Source organism: Diplotaxodon limnothrissa, linkage group LG5 (assembly GCF_057381915.1).
Source record: "Diplotaxodon limnothrissa isolate DT_005_m linkage group LG5, D_limnothrissa_male_GT1.1, whole genome shotgun sequence".
Classification (NCBI taxonomy): Eukaryota; Metazoa; Chordata; class Actinopteri; order Cichliformes; family Cichlidae; genus Diplotaxodon; species Diplotaxodon limnothrissa.
In genome coordinates, this window is record NC_140600.1 from 18852222 (window position 1) to 18870778 (window position 18557).

Here is an 18557-nt window from a genome sequence, read left to right on the forward strand (position 1 = left end):
TATATAATTTCAGTGTATTTCACCTGAAATTGCAATGTAACTATATTAACCCAAAAATTCTTAAGTAAAATTAATTATGAACTTTTTAAAATACTCACAGTATATTTTGTCTAGTTTTTATGTAAAATACTTGAAGTTACACCCTGCTTATAATTGCTTGCAGTATGAATTTGAATTGCTATCCCCCTTGTCTACCTGTGAGTAAAATTAGGCACGCACTTCTTAACATTACTTACAATATATTTACTTCTTCTTTCCCGTAAAATACCTAAAAGTTACACCCTACTTCAAATAGCTTGCAGTATAATTACTTCGTCTTTCTTTCCTTTAAAAGTTACTTGGATACTTAATGAACTGTCAGCCCTTGTTCTAATGTATAGAACTGTAAAGTAAAATTACTTGTGCACTACTTAAACTTGCAATATATATACTGGTTTCTTGTAAAATACCTGAAAATTCCATACTACGTAACACTGCGTACAGTATAAATACTTCTTTCCTGTAAAATACTTTAAGTTACACCCTTATTTTAGTGGATCTTCTTGTAAGTATTAGTGGCTAAATATAACTGTATCATAATTTCAAGACTGAGAATCCGTTTAATTCTCAAAGAATTACACAGTGACATCTTCATTTTCTACACTGCACCACCAAATCCCGGAACCAAATCCTTGTGTGTGCGGCAACCTCGGCGAAAACAAATTTGAGTCTCATCCTGAGGTCTGAAGACGATGCCCGAGTGAGACCTCTTCTCCTCTTTCGCCGTCTCTCCCTCGCTTCACCCTCTTATCGCCGAGCCCAGGCAGCTCATTAGCATAAAATGTGTGTCAGTAGGGCAGCGCGAGCTCACATGGAACGCGCACATGCTGCAGAGCTTTAACCTGCATTCCAGTGTCGAACGAGCCCGATGTGCCGTCTCCACGCGGGGCTCTCGGCCAATGAGAAAGTGAGAAAGAGTAAAGAAGAGTGGGGGGTGTGGAGGGAGGAGTGGGGGTGAAATGTTGTCAGAGAGCGTGACACAGAGAGGGAGGAAGAGAAAAGAGAGAGAGAGAGAGAGAGAGAGAGAGAGAGAGAGAGATCCCTGATGCACACCAACAAACAGGAGGGACACACAAAAGGAGAGCAGGGAGGGAAGAAAAAAATGGTCACATTTCTCAAGCACCTGAAAACGTGCTGGTTATTTTCGGACGCGTGTTGCTTATTGATGAGTGTGGGAGTGTTTAAACTACTTCTACTGTGATCATGTTTTCATGGTGACTGTACATGGCAAGCAGCTGAACGCGTTGGGACCACTGTAATTCAGAGAACACCCTTTTACACAGAGATCCGTCTGACATCACACTGTGCAGACAGAGAGTCGAGCTTCCCCGTGCGTCTGTTCACCTCGAGAGAACATCGGGATCAATTAGAGACCTGATCTGAATTGCTTTTAAATAGTTTCTTTATTACTTTTGTTATTTCTTCTTCTTCTTTTGGGCTGGCCGGGTTTTCTCAGGAACCCCAATGCCCTGTGCACGCTGCTTTTGGTCTGAGCTTTGGGATACACTCTACATGCCCTGGCAGTTCATGACTCTTTCACCCGTATCAACAAAACTCTTCGGTGACAAGAAGTGGCAGTCAGTTCAGCAGTAAACGCCTACTGTAATACGGAACAAACGAACAACACCGATCGACTGGGAAACATGGAAAACAGTCCAGGTGGTAAGTAAGCTTTAAATTGTGTGGTCGATGCTGAAAGCTGCTGGCAAGCAGCGCTGTCAGGTTTACTTTGAGGGTAATGGTGCAGGTGAGCACAGATGCCAGTGAGCTGCATTAGATCAAATATTGCTAATATTTAAGTAATATATAAAGTTTTACTGCCATTTAATTATTATAATTTTTATTTTTTTTTAATTGTCTGTTTGAGTCATGTCAGATCACTGCAGTTATTGGACATGTCTGATGCTTTGGGATTTGTATCCAGTTTAATTGCATCTTATGCTCCTTCTATATGAATGTGTGATATCCAGAAAACTATTTAAGCTATAGGCAGTTGGAGTTTCTGTGCACTGTACTCTTGCCTATGACTGTAATTCAGCTGTGCAATCTCTGGCGTGTTGCCAGGTGCTTCTGGGCTGCGCAAGTCTGAGGATTTTGAGTGAGCTGAGCTCAGAGAGGGAAGTCCTCTCCTCCAGTCTTTGCGGCGGACTTCCGATTCTCTGCATGTAAACAAACTCACGTGAAGCGCGACCCTGAACGCCCTCTGACCGGGCACGTTGTCATCCCACAGCCTTCCCCACGTTTGGTCGCCCCACCATTAGAGGCTTATCTGCAGACAGATAAGGAACAATAACGTGCTGACCCACCCGCGTTGCGTCCGCGTTTTTTTGGATCTTAAAGTTCTTGCTCCCAAAACCACTTCTGGATGTTTTCATCCAATGGGAGGTTGTCAACTAACAAACATGTGATTCATTAGAAGTTTGCTGGTCACAATCGTGGCACTTTCCCCCAAACACAAGTGAGGAGGCGATGTCAGGGAGGAGTCACGCCCACTGCTCCACAAACATGAAATCTGTGCCAAATTCTCCTTCCACACTGGCTCCAAGAGCCGCGCTTGGAGTAAACATGTAGTTCTGCCAGCCCCTGAATCACGATCTAAATGTAGCGAGAGCTGATGATGAATGAACAGATCATATCTGACTCATGAAATCGATAAGAGTTAAACCGCCTATTTACTCCGTGGCTCACTGGCTGAGAGCGCCATTGTTATAGGCGAACAGATAGATAAAAAAAAGCAATAAAGCAGTGACGCTCTATTGATATAACGCTTTAAGCCATTACAGCAACTTCACGCTGCACCTAGATCTCACGATATAATTTAAATCTAAACATCAGGGACATAGGTCTTTGGTCGACTATGGCCATGGCCGTGCACCCTGGGTAAAAAACAACACATAAAAAACCCGTTCGTGATGTTGCGAATCATGCACCTGATTTTAATACGCAGCCACCCCGCCTCGAGCTGACAGCACGTGTACACAGCCTCAGTATCCACGTGCCGCGCATGATTCCAAGTACACTGCTCCTCTCACGGTTGTTCCTCTCTGTCGCGCGCACTGTGCGCGCGCTCAGCTCACACGGGGATTCCTCTTTATTCGTTGGTAGATTGGTCAGTGGGTCAGAGGGGTTTAACCAGCCTTCTGTCTCATATTAGTTACTATAGCTGATTTTAAATGTTCATTAGTAATTAAAAGGAGCGTCCTTTTTTGGGGGGTAGCCTATCACAGGACGTGGGATGTGAAAGAACACATTAACCTACATTTGCCAGCATCAACTAGTTTTTTGGGTGACAAGGCCAAGCCGTTTCAATTACACTCTGGTATTTCTGTTTGGGCGGTGTAATGGAACAAAATAAGACGATAAATACCAGACTGAAGTCACTATCATAGGGGCACTGAGCAGTTGTCACATGAACTAAGGCTAACCTTCACAATGTTGTCAAGGAAATGATAAAAAGGTCACTTCAACATGGACTGTTGATTGTTTTTCTTTTCATTCAGAATAAATAAAGTTGTTTAGATTGGTGCTTTGATGGGGTGTTGTTGGTAATGACAGCACACAAACCCTTTCTGCAATAGAAAGACCAAAGCATGTGAAAGGTTATTTATTTCTAAGGGTTACAGTAAAATCAGATGACACAATAAAACCTGTTCTGACTTCCTTTCACATTGTTTCAATATTATATGGATATTTATTTTAAAGCTGTCTCTATCAATAGTACCTAGTCAACCTTTCTGGATGATTTTCAGTCCATCCATCCATTTTCTTCCGCTTATCCAATTCAGGGTCATGGTTGGGTTGGAGCCTATCCCACCTGTCACACGGAGGGAGGTGAGAGGTGGGGTACAGCCTGCACAGGTTGCCATTCTATAGCAATTCTAACACTCAGAGACAGATAACCATTCATGTTGACAAAATCAGTAAACCTAGACTCTCCAGTTAACCTGACGTACATGTCTTTGCATGGTGGGAGGGAGCTGCAGCACATGTGAGAACCCAAGCAGGCAAGAGGTGAAAATGCAAACTCCACACAGAAAGGCCACAGCTGGCCGGTGGATTCAAACTCAGGGCCTTCTTGCTGTGAGGCAACCATGGCACCACCATGCTGCCCATATTCAGTTTCACAGCAGTCAAATGGAAGATGAGTACTTTAATAAGTGTTCATCGTGTAATTGGGATATAATGTCATGGTATCAACCCGCTTCAGGGTGCCGTGACGTGTTCAACCTCACTCCTTTCAACTGAAAAAGTACCAGAAAGATTGTGGGTGCAGTAGTTGAATGACTAAGCTAATCAGTAGCAGTAAGAATCTGCAATAGGAGTGGTTAATGGTATGACTCTGTGATGAGAATGAATGCAGAGAAACACTGCAGCTGTTCATGACCAGCTCTCATGAACCCTGTAGTCTTCATGGAGTTTTCCTCTCCTTGATCTCAAAGCGTGATTATTGACCAACTTACAAAAAAATGCAACATGTTTAAGCAGATGAATGCATATGTTGGGCACTAGCAGGAAAATGAAACCAGATTCATTGTGTTAGATTAAAAAGATGTCACTCCTGAGAATAAATGCTTTTTTCTAGGCTACATTTGCATTGCTCAGCCCCGAGGATCTACATGTAATCCTTTGAACTTGAGAACTCCTTAAACAAAGTTCAAATTGGGTCAGCCTCTTCCATTATGTTAATTAAAAAAAATCTTCTCAACTGCTTCTAATGTGAAAAAAAACCTGCCCGCTGTTCCTTCTAAGAACTATCCTCCATGACAAACGCTTCATAAATGAGCAGATGACACGAAGCCAGTAGTTGCACGTGGAGGGAGGCTTACTGCCCATGCACAGAGGTAAACGTTCACATGACAGAGGACAGTCAAGTTGCAAATGGAGCATGATTTCCACATTTTCTACGGGCGTCCGTGCATGCCCAGGGGGAGGGAACACACGAGATGGGAAGTCAGAGAGGACTGGCAAAAAAGAAAGAAAGAAAAAAAAAAAGGAGGCGGTTGTATTGTTTATTCCGTAGTTCTTGTGGCTCTATGTGTATCCGCAAGTCACATGTTGTAACCTGTGCCTGAGGACAGCTAGGGTGACATTCCCGGAGCTCATTCCGTAGCCCAGTCAAGCCATATTCCAGGAAATCGTTACAAGCGTTCAGAATATGGAATGTTTTTCTACTCGACGAGCGGGGCGGGGTTGTGACTTCTGAGCGTAGAAAGTGGGTGTGGAAGAGCCAGTGTGTCTGCAGCATGTCACCCTGCCCTCCGCAGGTGAGCCACATGCCCAGAAAACTACCTCTCTCACACATCATGCAGAAAAACTTAACAAGCAACATTTGCGTGCGCAGGGAAGTAACCGCCTGCCCAGAGCTGCCACCCCACACACGTCCACACACATACACGCATACCCTGTTGGAGAAGTCAGTGTTGACACGTGTAAGCGGTGGAATTAAGGAGGCACTTAGAGCTAAACAGCAATCCAGCACGTGTTTTCTCAAGAAGAGAAAGCAAAAGAGACAGGGCACACTTTTCTCAAATGATTCCAGGTCCTTGAGAGGAAATGTGCACAGAATTACAGAGCAGACATTCTAATTATATTTACACCGCTTTGGATAATACTGCCACACACAGAGCAGGCATTTTTGACTTTGACTACATTAACCTTTTGGGTGGTATATTCACAGACCTGATACATTACAAGTAGCTTGATACTGACCCACAAGGTATGATCACAATCATAATGTGAGAATATCTGATGCAGTGTCTGGGTGAAGAATTGTGCGTGCAGGAAATGTTACAGTTGGCAGGTCTTCTTGGATACTTGACACAGTGATCTGATAAAAAATGAACAAGTGGTTCAAACTGTGAGCTAAATACGGGGGGGGGGGTGTACCAAAGTAAGCCTAAATCCATAAATTCTTTAAATTATTTGAAGAGATAATCACTCACTTATATTACCATAAATTAAAACAATTATGGTAGCTTTAAAGGTAGGGAAGATTGCTTGGTGGGTTTTTTCCTCCCTCTAGCCTGATTCATCTGAACACGCACACACAAAAAGCACAATGTCAGCCTTTGAAATTGTGTTAAAGTGTGAAAACAGTGACCGGCAACAACGTGACTGTTGCCCTCTGCGCAGTTTCTAGTGACTCAGTGGAATTCATTAACTTGTTCCGTTCCCCGCTTGCTCTCCTCCGTATCTCTAGCCACAGCATTAAAAGCCTTCTCCACTCCAAACGTGATCTGCCCTAGCGCTTGTTATGGCACTGCTGCTGTTGTTGTCTACACGGGACTGCGCAAAGAGCCTTGTGAGCCAGGCGGGAACTGTGTCAAGAGTCCATGTGAGCTCCTGGTCAGGTGGCTGGCGGATAGATGGGTCTGCAGGCCCGGAGCCGGAAAGGGGAGGGAGGAAGGGAGGAGGATAAGAGAAAAAGGGAGGGGGGAAAGGCGGAGGGAGTGTAGAAAGGACTCAGTTCTGAAAGCAAGCATGCAGGGAGCTGGCTGGCTCAGCCTGCACGTGAGGGGCAGTCTTTCATCTTGCGGGGAGGAACACTGTCTGCAAAGGAAAGGGCGGGGGTGGTGGTGGTGACGGAGGGGTTTGGGTGTTGTGTTTAGAAGTAATAGGGCATTTCCAACTTGATCTGATATCCATAAACAAAGGCCTGTTTGTGAACTCTCTGTGGCTCTCATTGTGAACATACAGTGACTTACTGTCATAATATGATATGATGTATTTAATGGTGTTCCCTATTCCAGAAGGTTTGGTGTGTGTGATGTGATATATCGTAGGCTATTTTATTAGTTTATGATTGTTTGTGACAGTTGAGAGATGTAGATCTTTAACTAGATGGCATGCTGTGTCTATTTCAGTTACTACCTCTCCTATTTTTCCATCACTCATCAGTAAAAGCATTGTCAAGCAGGTTACTTGAAGGTATGATTCGGCAGGACTTGGGCATTTTTTCCCTTATCTCATTCTTATCAGATTAAAAACTGAAAAGACTGCACAAAAATATCCCGGTCAGAGTTGTTGTTCCTCAAGCTGTCACTTTTCTTTCTTTCTTTTTTTTTTCTTCTCTTTTCTAAATTGTTCATCGGATCAAATTTCTGTTGTCCCAACAAGGTCAGGGTTTTGTGTCTGTGTTTGCAAAAGTCTGCCAAGTAAGCTCAGATGAAAGCAGATGATTGCTCAACACTTCAACTCTCTACTAGTTTGTGCCTGTGCACTGAGTTTTGGACCCTCTGTGCTCTTTCAGGTGGTGTTATCTTGTACGCTGGCTCGTCTGGAAGTGCCAGTCCGAGTCCTGGCAGCCCGTCAAGTGGATACCAGACCCAGTCGCCCTCCTCCCACTCGCAGCCTTCATCCCCGGAGGGTGTCTCCTTTCAGGAGATCGGAACCTTGAAGCAAAGAGGGGAGCCAGGGGGAGGAACACCTTCCCCGAAAATGGTCTTTCAGTTTCCCGAAGTTAACAGTGCTCCAGTTGCGCAAATTATGACGGTGTCATCACCGACCTACAACCATCCCACCGTTGCCAAAAGGCCTTGTGGCTTCACTGGCACGTTCACCAGTAAGTACCTACTCGCCACCCTCCTCCCTGTTCTCCTCCTTCCTTGGCCATCAGCAGTTTTTCATTGTGTTTCTTCACCTGACAACCGTTGTGACTTCCTCTTTCACAGAAACCGGAGGTATGGTGCTTCTGTGTAAGGTGTGCGGGGACATCGCATCTGGGTTCCATTATGGCGTGCATGCCTGCGAGGGCTGCAAGGTGAGACCAAAGAAAGGTTATATTATGCCACGTCTTTCCTTTTCATTGTGTACAAAAAACACAATGACACAAAAGACACCCTTCACAGCCTCTATTCTTCCTACCCTCCTTCCGCAGGGTTTCTTCAGGCGCAGCATTCAGCAGAATATCCACTACAAGATGTGTGTGAAGAATGAAAACTGTCTCATCATGCGCATGAACCGTAACCGGTGCCAGCACTGTCGCTTCAAGAAGTGTCTCTCCGTGGGCATGTCCAGAGATGGTGAGAGATCATGTCATTGCATGAAGATATTTAGACATAAGTAAATTCTGATGGATTTATTCCCACCAGTATTTTACACTGGCTTAAACAGTGAATCGTTTTAATCCGCTTTGTACAAGATGCGAAAACAAAGTCCAAATTCATTTCTGTCACAGCTTACAACAAAGGCATAATCCCACTGTCAAAGCCACTTGCCTTACTCCTCATCAAAAAGTTGAATTTTCTACTTATCTCCTTTCCACTATTTCCTCCTCTTGTCTTTGTCCTCCTCTGCCTCCCTTTCTCCTTGCGCTGCTCTCTGATTAATGGCAAGAGGAGCTGGAGAGTCCCAGTAGTCATCAGTCATGTAGAAACTGTGAAAAATACTAGTTTATTTTAGGAAACTGGGGCACAAAGTTGTTGATTACCCTTCCCGTTCGCAGTCACGTACGCTCTTTCCCGACACGGGCATTTCAAATCATTTGAGATTTAATGTTATTCTGTCCAGTTAATCACAAAAACATACACTGCTTCAATTTGAATATTAAACATATGATTGCAGGTAATCAGCTTTTGTGTGTTATTTTCACCTTCAGGAGTTAAATCTCCAGGGGAAGATGGCTAAACTAGGTGATAATAAATCACGTTTTTTTTTTTTCTTTCTGGTGCAAACATTTTTAGCTGACCCCCCCCCCCCAAAAAAGCCAGAAGCGAGAAATCAACTGCTAATTCATCAGATTTGAAACATTTATATTTTGTGAATAAGCACACAAAACACCGTAAATGAAAAATACGATAATAACAACATAACGTTCATGGGAAAGGTAGCTCCACCCACTTTCTGGTTTTCGGCTGATGTCTGCGACTCGCCAGCATGAAATTGATTTTTGATCAGCCGCCTTCGACCCTTTGTCTTTTCGGCTCTCTCACCTGCCTTTCTGTACCTCTGACCTTTCCACTCATCACCCACTGTGTCACTCTGCTAATGACACCACGTTCGGTGGTATTGACCCAGTGACCTACTTCTAGAGGAAAAAAAGAGAGAGCCTGCGCTTCACTGAAAGGCAGAAAGAGAAGGACTCGTGGGGGAGGAGGAGGTGGTGTAGCATACAGTGTACTATAAATAGGACTGTCAGTGGAGGTAGGGCATCGAGGTGGGGGGAAGGGAGGAATGTAAAGGCTGAAGAGGATGAAAAGATGGAGGCTTCTGGGTCTGTAGTATGGTGTAACAGCTGTGATGGAGAAAGAATAGTCAGAGACAGATGAGAGATCTTGGGATTAGTAATACATCTAGATTAGAGTTTGAGAGCCACATGTAGGATATTTGTTTGAATGTGAACATTTTACGCATACAAGTGTCAGTGCTGTAAGATGCTAACAGAGATGCTCGTTTCTGTCTGCTTTTGTCCTCAGCTGTGCGTTTTGGGCGTATTCCCAAGCGGGAGAAGCAGAGGCTTTTGGATGAGATGCAGAGCTACATGAACAGTCTCAATGAATCGGCTTCCATGGAAATGGAGGTGTCACCTCCTCCCAACGCGCCGTGCAGTCCACAGAACCAGACGAGTGAAGGAGCCGGCTCCATAATGCAGTCTTACCACGGTAACGAGAAACCACTCAAGATGGCTGCTGGCAACGGCAACCTTGGCGCTTCCTCTTTCCAGAACAGAGCGGCGCAGGAGCCTGCCCTGTTGCACGCAACTGCCCAGACGCAGCACGCAGTTCAGGTGGAGCAGGCGAACCTGACAGCTAACTACCACGTCCCCCCTAACTTCCCCGTCCCACCTACAGGCAGCGAAAGCACCACCAACGCAAACGTCGACAACGCCAAGTACACGTTCTCCTCCAATCAGAACCAGTGTCCTGTCAGCGGTAACATGTCGTCTCAGGGCTACACAGCCAATCAGAACAGTTTCCCAGCCAGAGAGTCCTCAAACCAAAACCAGTGTCCCTGGAAGCTGAACGGAGGAGCCAAGGTTCTGGTGAGTCTCCCTCTCCTTTTGACTCTATGAAAGCCTTTTTAAATTCCAGTCAATAAAATGCCCATAATGCTTCTCTTTCTCTGTCTTCTGCAGGCATGCCCACTTAATTCATGTCCTGTGGCTCCGGCCAGTCGCTCCAGTCAGGAGGTGTGGGAGTCTTTCTCCCAGTGCTTCACCCCTGCTGTTAAAGAAGTGGTGGAGTTTGCAAAGAGCATCCCAGGCTTCCAGAATCTCAGCCAGCATGATCAGGTCATGCTGCTCAAATCTGGTACTTTCCAGGTATGCCTCTTTGAATACGATTTGTGTCTTTGGGGCTTTTCTTTTTACGTTTCTTTTTCCCTCGATGCTGAACTGCTCTTGTTTTGCTGACAGGTTCTCATGGTGAGGTTCTGCTCACTGTTTGACCCCAAAGAGAGGACGGTGACCTTCCTCAACGGACATACATACTCACTGGCATCCTTGAGAGCCCTTGGTATGGGCTCATTATTGGATTCCATGTTTGATTTCAGTGAGAAGCTAGGATCTTTGGGTCTGGAACCAGATGAGATGGCACTTTTTATGGCTGTCGTGCTCGTATCTGCTGGTAAGAGTCACGCAGCTATGTGCATACAAGCTCATACTTCTCACACAAACACATTTCTTATGTCTAATGCTACTTTGTTTGCTCCTTTTTTCTTTTTTTAGATCGCTCTGGTATAGTGGAGGTTGGCGCAGTAGAGCAATTGCAGGAGAATCTAATAAAAGCTCTGCGTTCACTCATCACCAGTCGCCGCCCAGACGACAGCACGCTCTTCCCAAAGTTGCTGCTTCGTCTGCCGGACCTGCGCACCCTGAATAACCAACACTCTGACAAGCTTTTAGCTTTCCGCATAGACCCTTAAGTTCAGACAGCTTAATGGGGTAACTGCCTTTGGGAACCGCCTTACTCCATATGCAGGCCTGGCTTGCTACTTTCCCTACACCGGCCGCTGCATGATGGACGGCAATTTTGAGAGATCTCCCAGGTCTGATGTTCCAAGAGAGCCGGGGAAATATGAGTGAAGAACGCAGGCAGAGCAGAAGGTGGTGGAAGCTGATGAACATAAACCGATCTGTGCTCCAGTTGCTTCCAATTGGACTGCTAGAAAACTGTTAAAACTGTAGAGTTCTTCCTTGAGTTTTTCAAGACAAAATCAAACCACCGTCGCTTCTCCCTCTTGGAGTTTGTTTTTGATGTAAAGACCAAAAAAAGAAGGGCGAGCCCGTTGATCCTCACCAGACTTTTTTTTGTTATCTCACAAAGCTAACGGAAAGGAAGCACATACTTTTTTGCCCTGAAGAAGAAAAAAAAAAGGACAGACATTCACCAATAATGATCTCTTACTGTAAATTCCTGCCACAAATGTAAAGGCACTTTTCATACATTGAGAAACCTCTGAAATCAATAAATATATATATATATATATATAGCAATAGAAATGTTTAACACAGTTTGTGTTTGCCCTGTTGAAATGACATAAGCTATTTTCACATCATGTTATCATGTGAGGAATCTTTATAGAAAAAAAATCACCCATTTGTGATTGAGAGATGTATACCATTTTTACGAAAATGAGACTGAGGTGCAATGTATTTGTACGCGGTGATCAGGGAGAAATTATTGGTCATTTTAGACCATGTCTGATGGCTTATATGATAAGATGTTCTGTTGTAAATTTTGTACAGGGCCGTTATTCTCGGTTTGTACCGGCGTTTGTTTGCAGATTCTTGGATATGTAAATGAAATTAGTATGGAGATTATTGTATGATGTCACACATGATTGATTTCTCTACAGGACGCAGCGTCTGAACGATGTGCTCCGAGTATAAACTTTTTATTTGAATATATAGCGTTGAAATAAATGTATTGTCAACGGACAGCATCGGCCTGTGAATATTTTGTAAATGTTTTATGGTTACGCCATAGATTACCATTATTAAATAATGTTATATAGCATCTTCTCCTTGTTCTCATCTCTTTTCATTTTCCTCCTTAATGCGATGCCGAGACATACCATACAGCCGTAGCCTAGCAACAGATGCAATGAGCCAATCGTGCTTCAGGTCTGAGAGCCACTGGGGGCTTTTATAATAACAAGAAACACCACTTGATTTTTGAGTGTGTGTGATAACAAGTGAATGTAATTCCAAAGACTTATGGGAATACTAGGTGTTATTCTTTGCTGAGAGAACACAGCGACCTTTTGCAGAGACGAGATGATAAGCAAACTGAAAGAGATAAACTGGATTCTGGTGAAGGATGAATGCAAATGTAGGACTAACAAGGCAGTTGGATCAAAATGCTCTTCATGAGTAAAGTCTTGTTACCAGACACGAGGAGAAATCATATTGATATAAACATTTAGGAGCAAGTTCCATAAACTGCAGCTCTGCCTTTAATAAGGCTCCATAATGTGCACAGTCACTGGCATTGCTTGTTTTAAAAGGAAATGATTTAGACAAGTGCGTCACAACCAGAATCATGCATCACAATAGCACAGCTTCAATTATATTTCTAGGTCTGACAGGCTTTTGACTGACTCTTGTATTTTTGAAACAAACATACTAAAGAAGCTGTGACTGCTTATAAGAATATAGCAGTCACGGATCCAACAGTAGTTCCACATTAGGTGAAAAAAATTAGCAATAGTACACATTTTCCTCGGTGCCAAAAAATGAAAAATGAGTACGAACCAGAAGCTATCTATCTATTTATCTACGAACGCACCTGCACTTTTACTGTCATTGATCCATCAGAAAGAAATACTGGAAGGCTGCAATGAGGAGAGCCTATAGTCCCTAGGGGTGCTTTGTTCCAGTCATGCCCATAAATCATGTTGGTCTACGCCTGCCGCCTACTGGACAGCACAGTAACGGCAGGAGCACGTTTTAGCCTCCCACTAGATGTGTTACAAGTTGTAACACATCTGTCATATGATAATCGTACAAAAATACTGAATGGGCTGCAAGACCATCACCAAAAAGCTTGGTGAGAAGGTGACAACTGTTGGTGTGGTTATTTGGAAATGGAAGAAATATAAATTCGCCCTTCAATCCCCCTCAGTCTGAAGCTCCATTCAAGATCTGGGGTGAGGATGATCAAGAGCAAAGTGGTGCATCAGCCCAAAGGAGGAACGAGGACCTTGCTAAAAATCGGAAAGCAGTTGGGACTGCAGTCACCAAGAATACCATTTGTAACACTACATTTTAATGCATTCAAATCCTGCAGCGTCCGCCAGGTCCCCTCAAGAAGTACAGATCCGTCTTAAGAAAATATAGCGGTCAGATGAAACCAAAATCAAGCTCAACACCATCATACTTTCATTTTTACCAGGCAGATTAATCAAATTGAAAGTGGGCTGTTGTTTTCCTTTCCTTTTTCACTTTGTTATTATGTAATGGAATTAAAGGGCCCACAGAAACCCTTCCACCTACAACTTCACAAAATGATGACTTTAGTCTGCTGATAAAATCGGTGCTTCCTAATCATACTTAGTAAACCCTGCAGGAAAACCGTATTTTCGTTTTACTTCCTTACTGTCAATTTCAATTTACAAACATCTCTGCAAGCAGTAATCACAGCCGAGATTTCCTTTTAAATGTTCCCAGTTGTTTCAGTAATAGCAAATCATGCAAGGCCAACAACATTAGAAGTCTGGAGGTTTAGGTTGAGCCTAGACTAGACTACATCCTCTCACATCACGATTTGAAACAAACGGAACATACTGTCTTACCCCCCTCTCTCTCTTTCTGGTTGACTTTTCTCTGGGGAATAAAAACAGAAAGCTTGTAAAAGTCTGGTATTTACTTTGTCAGTGATGCAGGTCTGGCCGCCACATGGGACATATTTCTCTTGGCTTCTTTCGCCATCTAGTGGTCACAGGAAACTTTGACGTTAGAATTTGTATGGAGTGAATCTGGGATTGTTGCCCCCAAGCGGCGGACAGACTGTCCTCTGTTGTGTCTTTGTAAACGACCATCTCTCTGTCTCTCTCTTTTTTTTTTAGCATTGTGTTATTGTGCTCTGCTTTAGGGAATAGCAAAATCAGAACAGTTTTATTATCATGATTTTTTCCCCAAACATTTATGACATTACAATGCAAAAAAATATGAAACAAATTCATCACCATCAATCATCATTGGCTGCAGTCAAATAAGCTCCATCACTCTTAATATATAGTATATAGTGTACCTCCAACCTTTCTATTATTATATGTTTTCAAATGCTCCAGCTACCCATCTCACAGGCCCACCTTCGGACTGATGGCACTCCCTTTCACTTACAAACTGCCGAGAAGAATCTGCCTTGCTCTCATAATACTAGACTGAATCCAACTTCTTTTCTTTTTATTTTTTTTCTTTGTTTTATTTTTGTTGTTGTTCCTGCCTGCTAATGTAGCAATCAGAATTATTGTCTGACGGCCAAAAAAAAAATGCCATCTGAGATGTTCTGAGAGAGGCGGAGGTGGAGACCTGACCTGACACATAGACACGGACACAAACATGCATTCTCACCCTCACGCTCACACTTTCCGAACATGAAGACACACTCACGCTCCCCATACACACACTATACTCCCTGGTGCCGGCACCTACACCCCCAGAGGGGCAATCAACCTCCAGACTCCAGACAAGATGGTCTGCTTTCCTCTAGGGTGGAGACAACAGACCGACTTGGTCCACGCAGCAGCAGAGCAGCCCACCAGCCTGCATGCGTTTGCCATCACCTGTCCAGTTTGACTCGTCTCCCAAAACAAACAATCAGAATTTTAGAAATCTTTCCCCAGAACTCACCTTATCACATGACCATAAACATGAATTCAATTTCTTTGTTTAAACTTGCGTCTCCAACAGTTTGCAGTAGGCCTTGGCGCAAGTCTCAAGAGTCTGGAGGGAGTCCAATAAAACAGATGCGTAATCTGAAACTGAATAACACATGTCCTGACAAAACAAGTTTTACCTTAATGTGACATGACACACTGCTTTGCATAGGTCTTCATTTACCCCTAACTACTTTTGCTAAGAAAATGGGAAGGTGATGCTGTCATATATTGAAACAAATGCAGAAACGCATGGACATTTAGTATATAAGACTAAAACAGAGTTAGCAAAGTACTAATGAGCTTGAAAGTCAATATTTTAGGTCTGTTTTTATTCACAATTTATTCACACAGCCTGAAGTCTCTTAGACAAGCTTTCTAAAATAGGTAGTCTTCAGGAATAATCCCGTGGGCTTCTTGGACAACATTTAAAGCTCTTCTTTAGATGTTTTCTGCTTTCTGTTCTCTGTCAAGATGAACAGAACAGAAGTGGCCTGGTCAAAGGCCCGACTCAAACCTGATAGAAATGCTTTGTAAGACCTTGAACACTTCGTTCATGCTTGAAAAAGATTTAATGTTGCTGAAATTAAACAGTTCTGTAAAGAAGAGTTCTTACTGCCACATGTCTTAATAACAAACAGATATTACGTTTAGGGAGAAATTACTTTTTCCACACAGGGTCAGACTGGTTTGGATAATTTTTAAAAATGAAATCACCATTGAAAAAGTGCATGTTATATTTACTAGGGTTAATTTTGTCTGGCTCCTTATTGATCTTGAAGGAGAGGTCAGAGGTCAAATGTGACATATCTTAAATCTTTAAATAGCACTTTCTATATGTTGACAACACACTTCTAAGAATGATACTTTCTAAGCTATGAGGCTGTCACAGGGCCGAGTGGCCTGTACTGAACAGGACTCAGGTGCAGAAACCCAGAGCAGAGACAGCAGATGATGTAACAATTTATTAGGCTAAAGTGCAAAAAAGAAAACGTAGCAAAGACAAAAAAACAATAAGACGTGGAGTTTGACGAGGCGTGGCCTGGGGAACGTGGCTAGGGCGAGGGAATGAGGCCTGAGATGCGGAGTGGAGCTGAGCAGGGAACAGTCACACTGAAGAGAGAAGATAGAGGAGTTAGGGAGGTAGTGGAGGCAGCTCTGAAGTGGCTAGTTGTAAGAGTAGCAATTCTTACTTGCAGTAGGGGACATGGAGTGTTGAGAGGGGGGTGATGAGAATCCAGGGGAGGCTGAGTGGCGTGGAAAGGCTGGTCTGAGATCCGGGGCTTCAGATGGAGTGTGATGGCAGGAGGGCAGGCAGGTGAGGCACAGAGAGATTTTCAGAAGGATTGCTTGGTATCTTGAGTTCGGAGGTGGAGCGTGAGCCAAGGTGAATACAGCAACTGCAGCACAAGAGAGTCGTGTTAACAAGATAGATCACAGCAAGAACTTGAAGTATAAGGCCTGTTACCAACATGTGTTGATGACAAACTGGCGGTGAATGAACTAGTGATGGGACGTTCTGTATCGAGGCTTCGGAGCGTGTGTCGAGTAATGGAGGGGGCGTTTCCGCGAAGCGCGTATCGAGGCTTGCTTCATTTATGGGAGGAGCTGAAAATGATGACGTCCGAAGCCTCGCTGCCCGGCTGTACCACGTGACTGGTTCATGAAGTGGTTCGAACTTTGCCGCGAGATATGACAGCGATATAAACCCCTCAGACTTCATTCAAAAATGTGGGTGTTTGATGGAGAGTTGCGGTTAGTGAGAGTTTGGAGACTGTATGGAGGTTTATGAGAGTGAGGAAAGTCAGGAGAGAATGGAGCCAGCTAAGAAGAGGAGGATGTCCTCCCCTGTGTGGGAACATTTTGATCTTATTCCTCCCAACAAGGTATTTCTACAGAAGATGTATTTTCATGATACTGATGGTGCAATACAATTTATGTTGAGCTGTCTTGACTTTTGTACAAGGTGAAGTGTTTGCTATGTGCCAGGGAGCTGGGATATAACAGCAACACCTCATCCATGCTTAGGCACTACAGAGCTTTGCATGAGAATAAGGGGGACACCGATCGTGGAGCAAGACCAGGTGAGCCATCAAATGCAATGATAATATAGGATGCAGTAATGTTACTAAATGATATAACAATATTATACAACTGTTATAAGTTACGTGTGTGATATTTATATTTGTGCTTTATCTTTATTGTCTTTCCTCAGGAGAACAATCTCAAATAGATGAAGACCTGGTCAGCATGGTGATTGAGGACTCCCAGCCATTTAGCATTGTGGAGGACAAAGGATTCAAAAGATTTGTTAAATCATTAAATCCTAGCTATGTTCTCCCCACTAAAATGTCATAAAAGCAGTGAAAATTTAGTTTTTACAGAATAAAATGTGAACAGGCAGGACTGAGGCTCAAAGCCTCAGTGTGTAGCTGTCCATACCTCAACGTTACAAAAGCACAACCACTGTCCACACCCCAACCACACCTCACCTCACAGTAAATGATCATTTCCATTTCAAGCATTTCCAAATAATCATTTCCCATACTGCCACTATAAATATACACAGTATACTGCCATCACTACAATATACATGTTTTACACACTCCTTTTGTTGTTGACATTTACAGGCTGTGTGCAAAATGCCACACTCTTCAAATTCATGCCAGCTATTATTTTTACGTCCAGTAGGTGTCCTGCTAGAGCAAATGAAGCTTCATGAAGCTTCGCGTTGGGGTGAACCAATTGGATGAAAAGCTTCAGTGCTTCATGGGGCTTCATCTGCCCATCACTAGAATGAACATCAACGTGTGGTTTAAATCCCTCTGGCTTGATTGTCTGCAATAGGCTCCAGGTGTGCAGGAGCTGGAGTTGGCCCTGCCCAGGGGCGGATCCCAGGTCAGTTCAGGAGCCTTATGAAAATTCCAGCCACCCACCGCAGACCATGACAGAGGTATCATTAAGTTGACCTTGGCAACGTTGGTGTAAGACAGATTTTAATGGGTTGTCAAAATGACCCCCTCTACACCCGACAAAGTGTTCTCAGAATTCATTCAAAACTTTCTGAGCTGTTGTGTTTGCAGGCAGAATGACATCTACACAAAGCAGACACCAAAAACCAGTTCTTGGAAGCACGTTATAAAATCTTGCCAAGAGCAGTTCAAAGTATTGTAGAGAGGCCTTGAGGTAACAGTTTTTTAAATTTTAATATTTATCTATTTATTTTTATAAAGATCTGTATTTATTTAAAGTGTACACATTCAGGGACTTGTTGTTGCAGCATTTTCTAGATCCTGCATGATTTCCTCCTTATGGGAGACAAAGTAATCTCATCCTACTGACTGACGATATTTAGTTTGTGGCTGGAAACAAACTTCCAGTTGTGCATTTGAGAAAATATTGAATATCAATATAAACATTTTAATAAAGTATAAATGATTACCCACACAACTGTGCTTATTAAAGAGGGGAACAGTACAATACATCTGAGTAAAAGCAGATTAGAGGTGATCACTTGCCGGTAAATCTCAGTGTATTCTCCATAATGTTCTTAACTCCATGCTAATTAGTGCCGTGTGTCTGTTACTAAAGCAGTGTCTTACATAAAAACATGATGTCATTTGTTTACCCAACCTGTTTGCTAAAAATAAGCAAAGAAAGAAAAGCTACTTCCAACTGTACCCTACTGTACTTTTACACCC

At 43.4% G+C, this 18557-nt stretch overlaps 1 protein-coding gene across 1 annotated transcript; it reads left to right on the forward strand.

The window, feature by feature from the left end:
• The first annotated feature begins 1064 nt into the window (after positions 1–1064).
• Positions 1065–11986, forward strand: LOC146632103 (nuclear receptor subfamily 1 group D member 1-like). The gene is made up of 8 exons (XM_085354066.1): positions 1065–1701; positions 7289–7600; positions 7710–7798; positions 7916–8060; positions 9453–10018; positions 10112–10297; positions 10391–10601; positions 10703–11986. Exons 1-8 carry the CDS (start codon positions 1683–1685, stop codon positions 10897–10899), a joined length of 1725 nt encoding a protein of 574 aa, XP_085210192.1. The 5' UTR covers positions 1065–1682; the 3' UTR covers positions 10900–11986.
• Positions 11987–18557: the final 6571 nt, after the last annotated feature.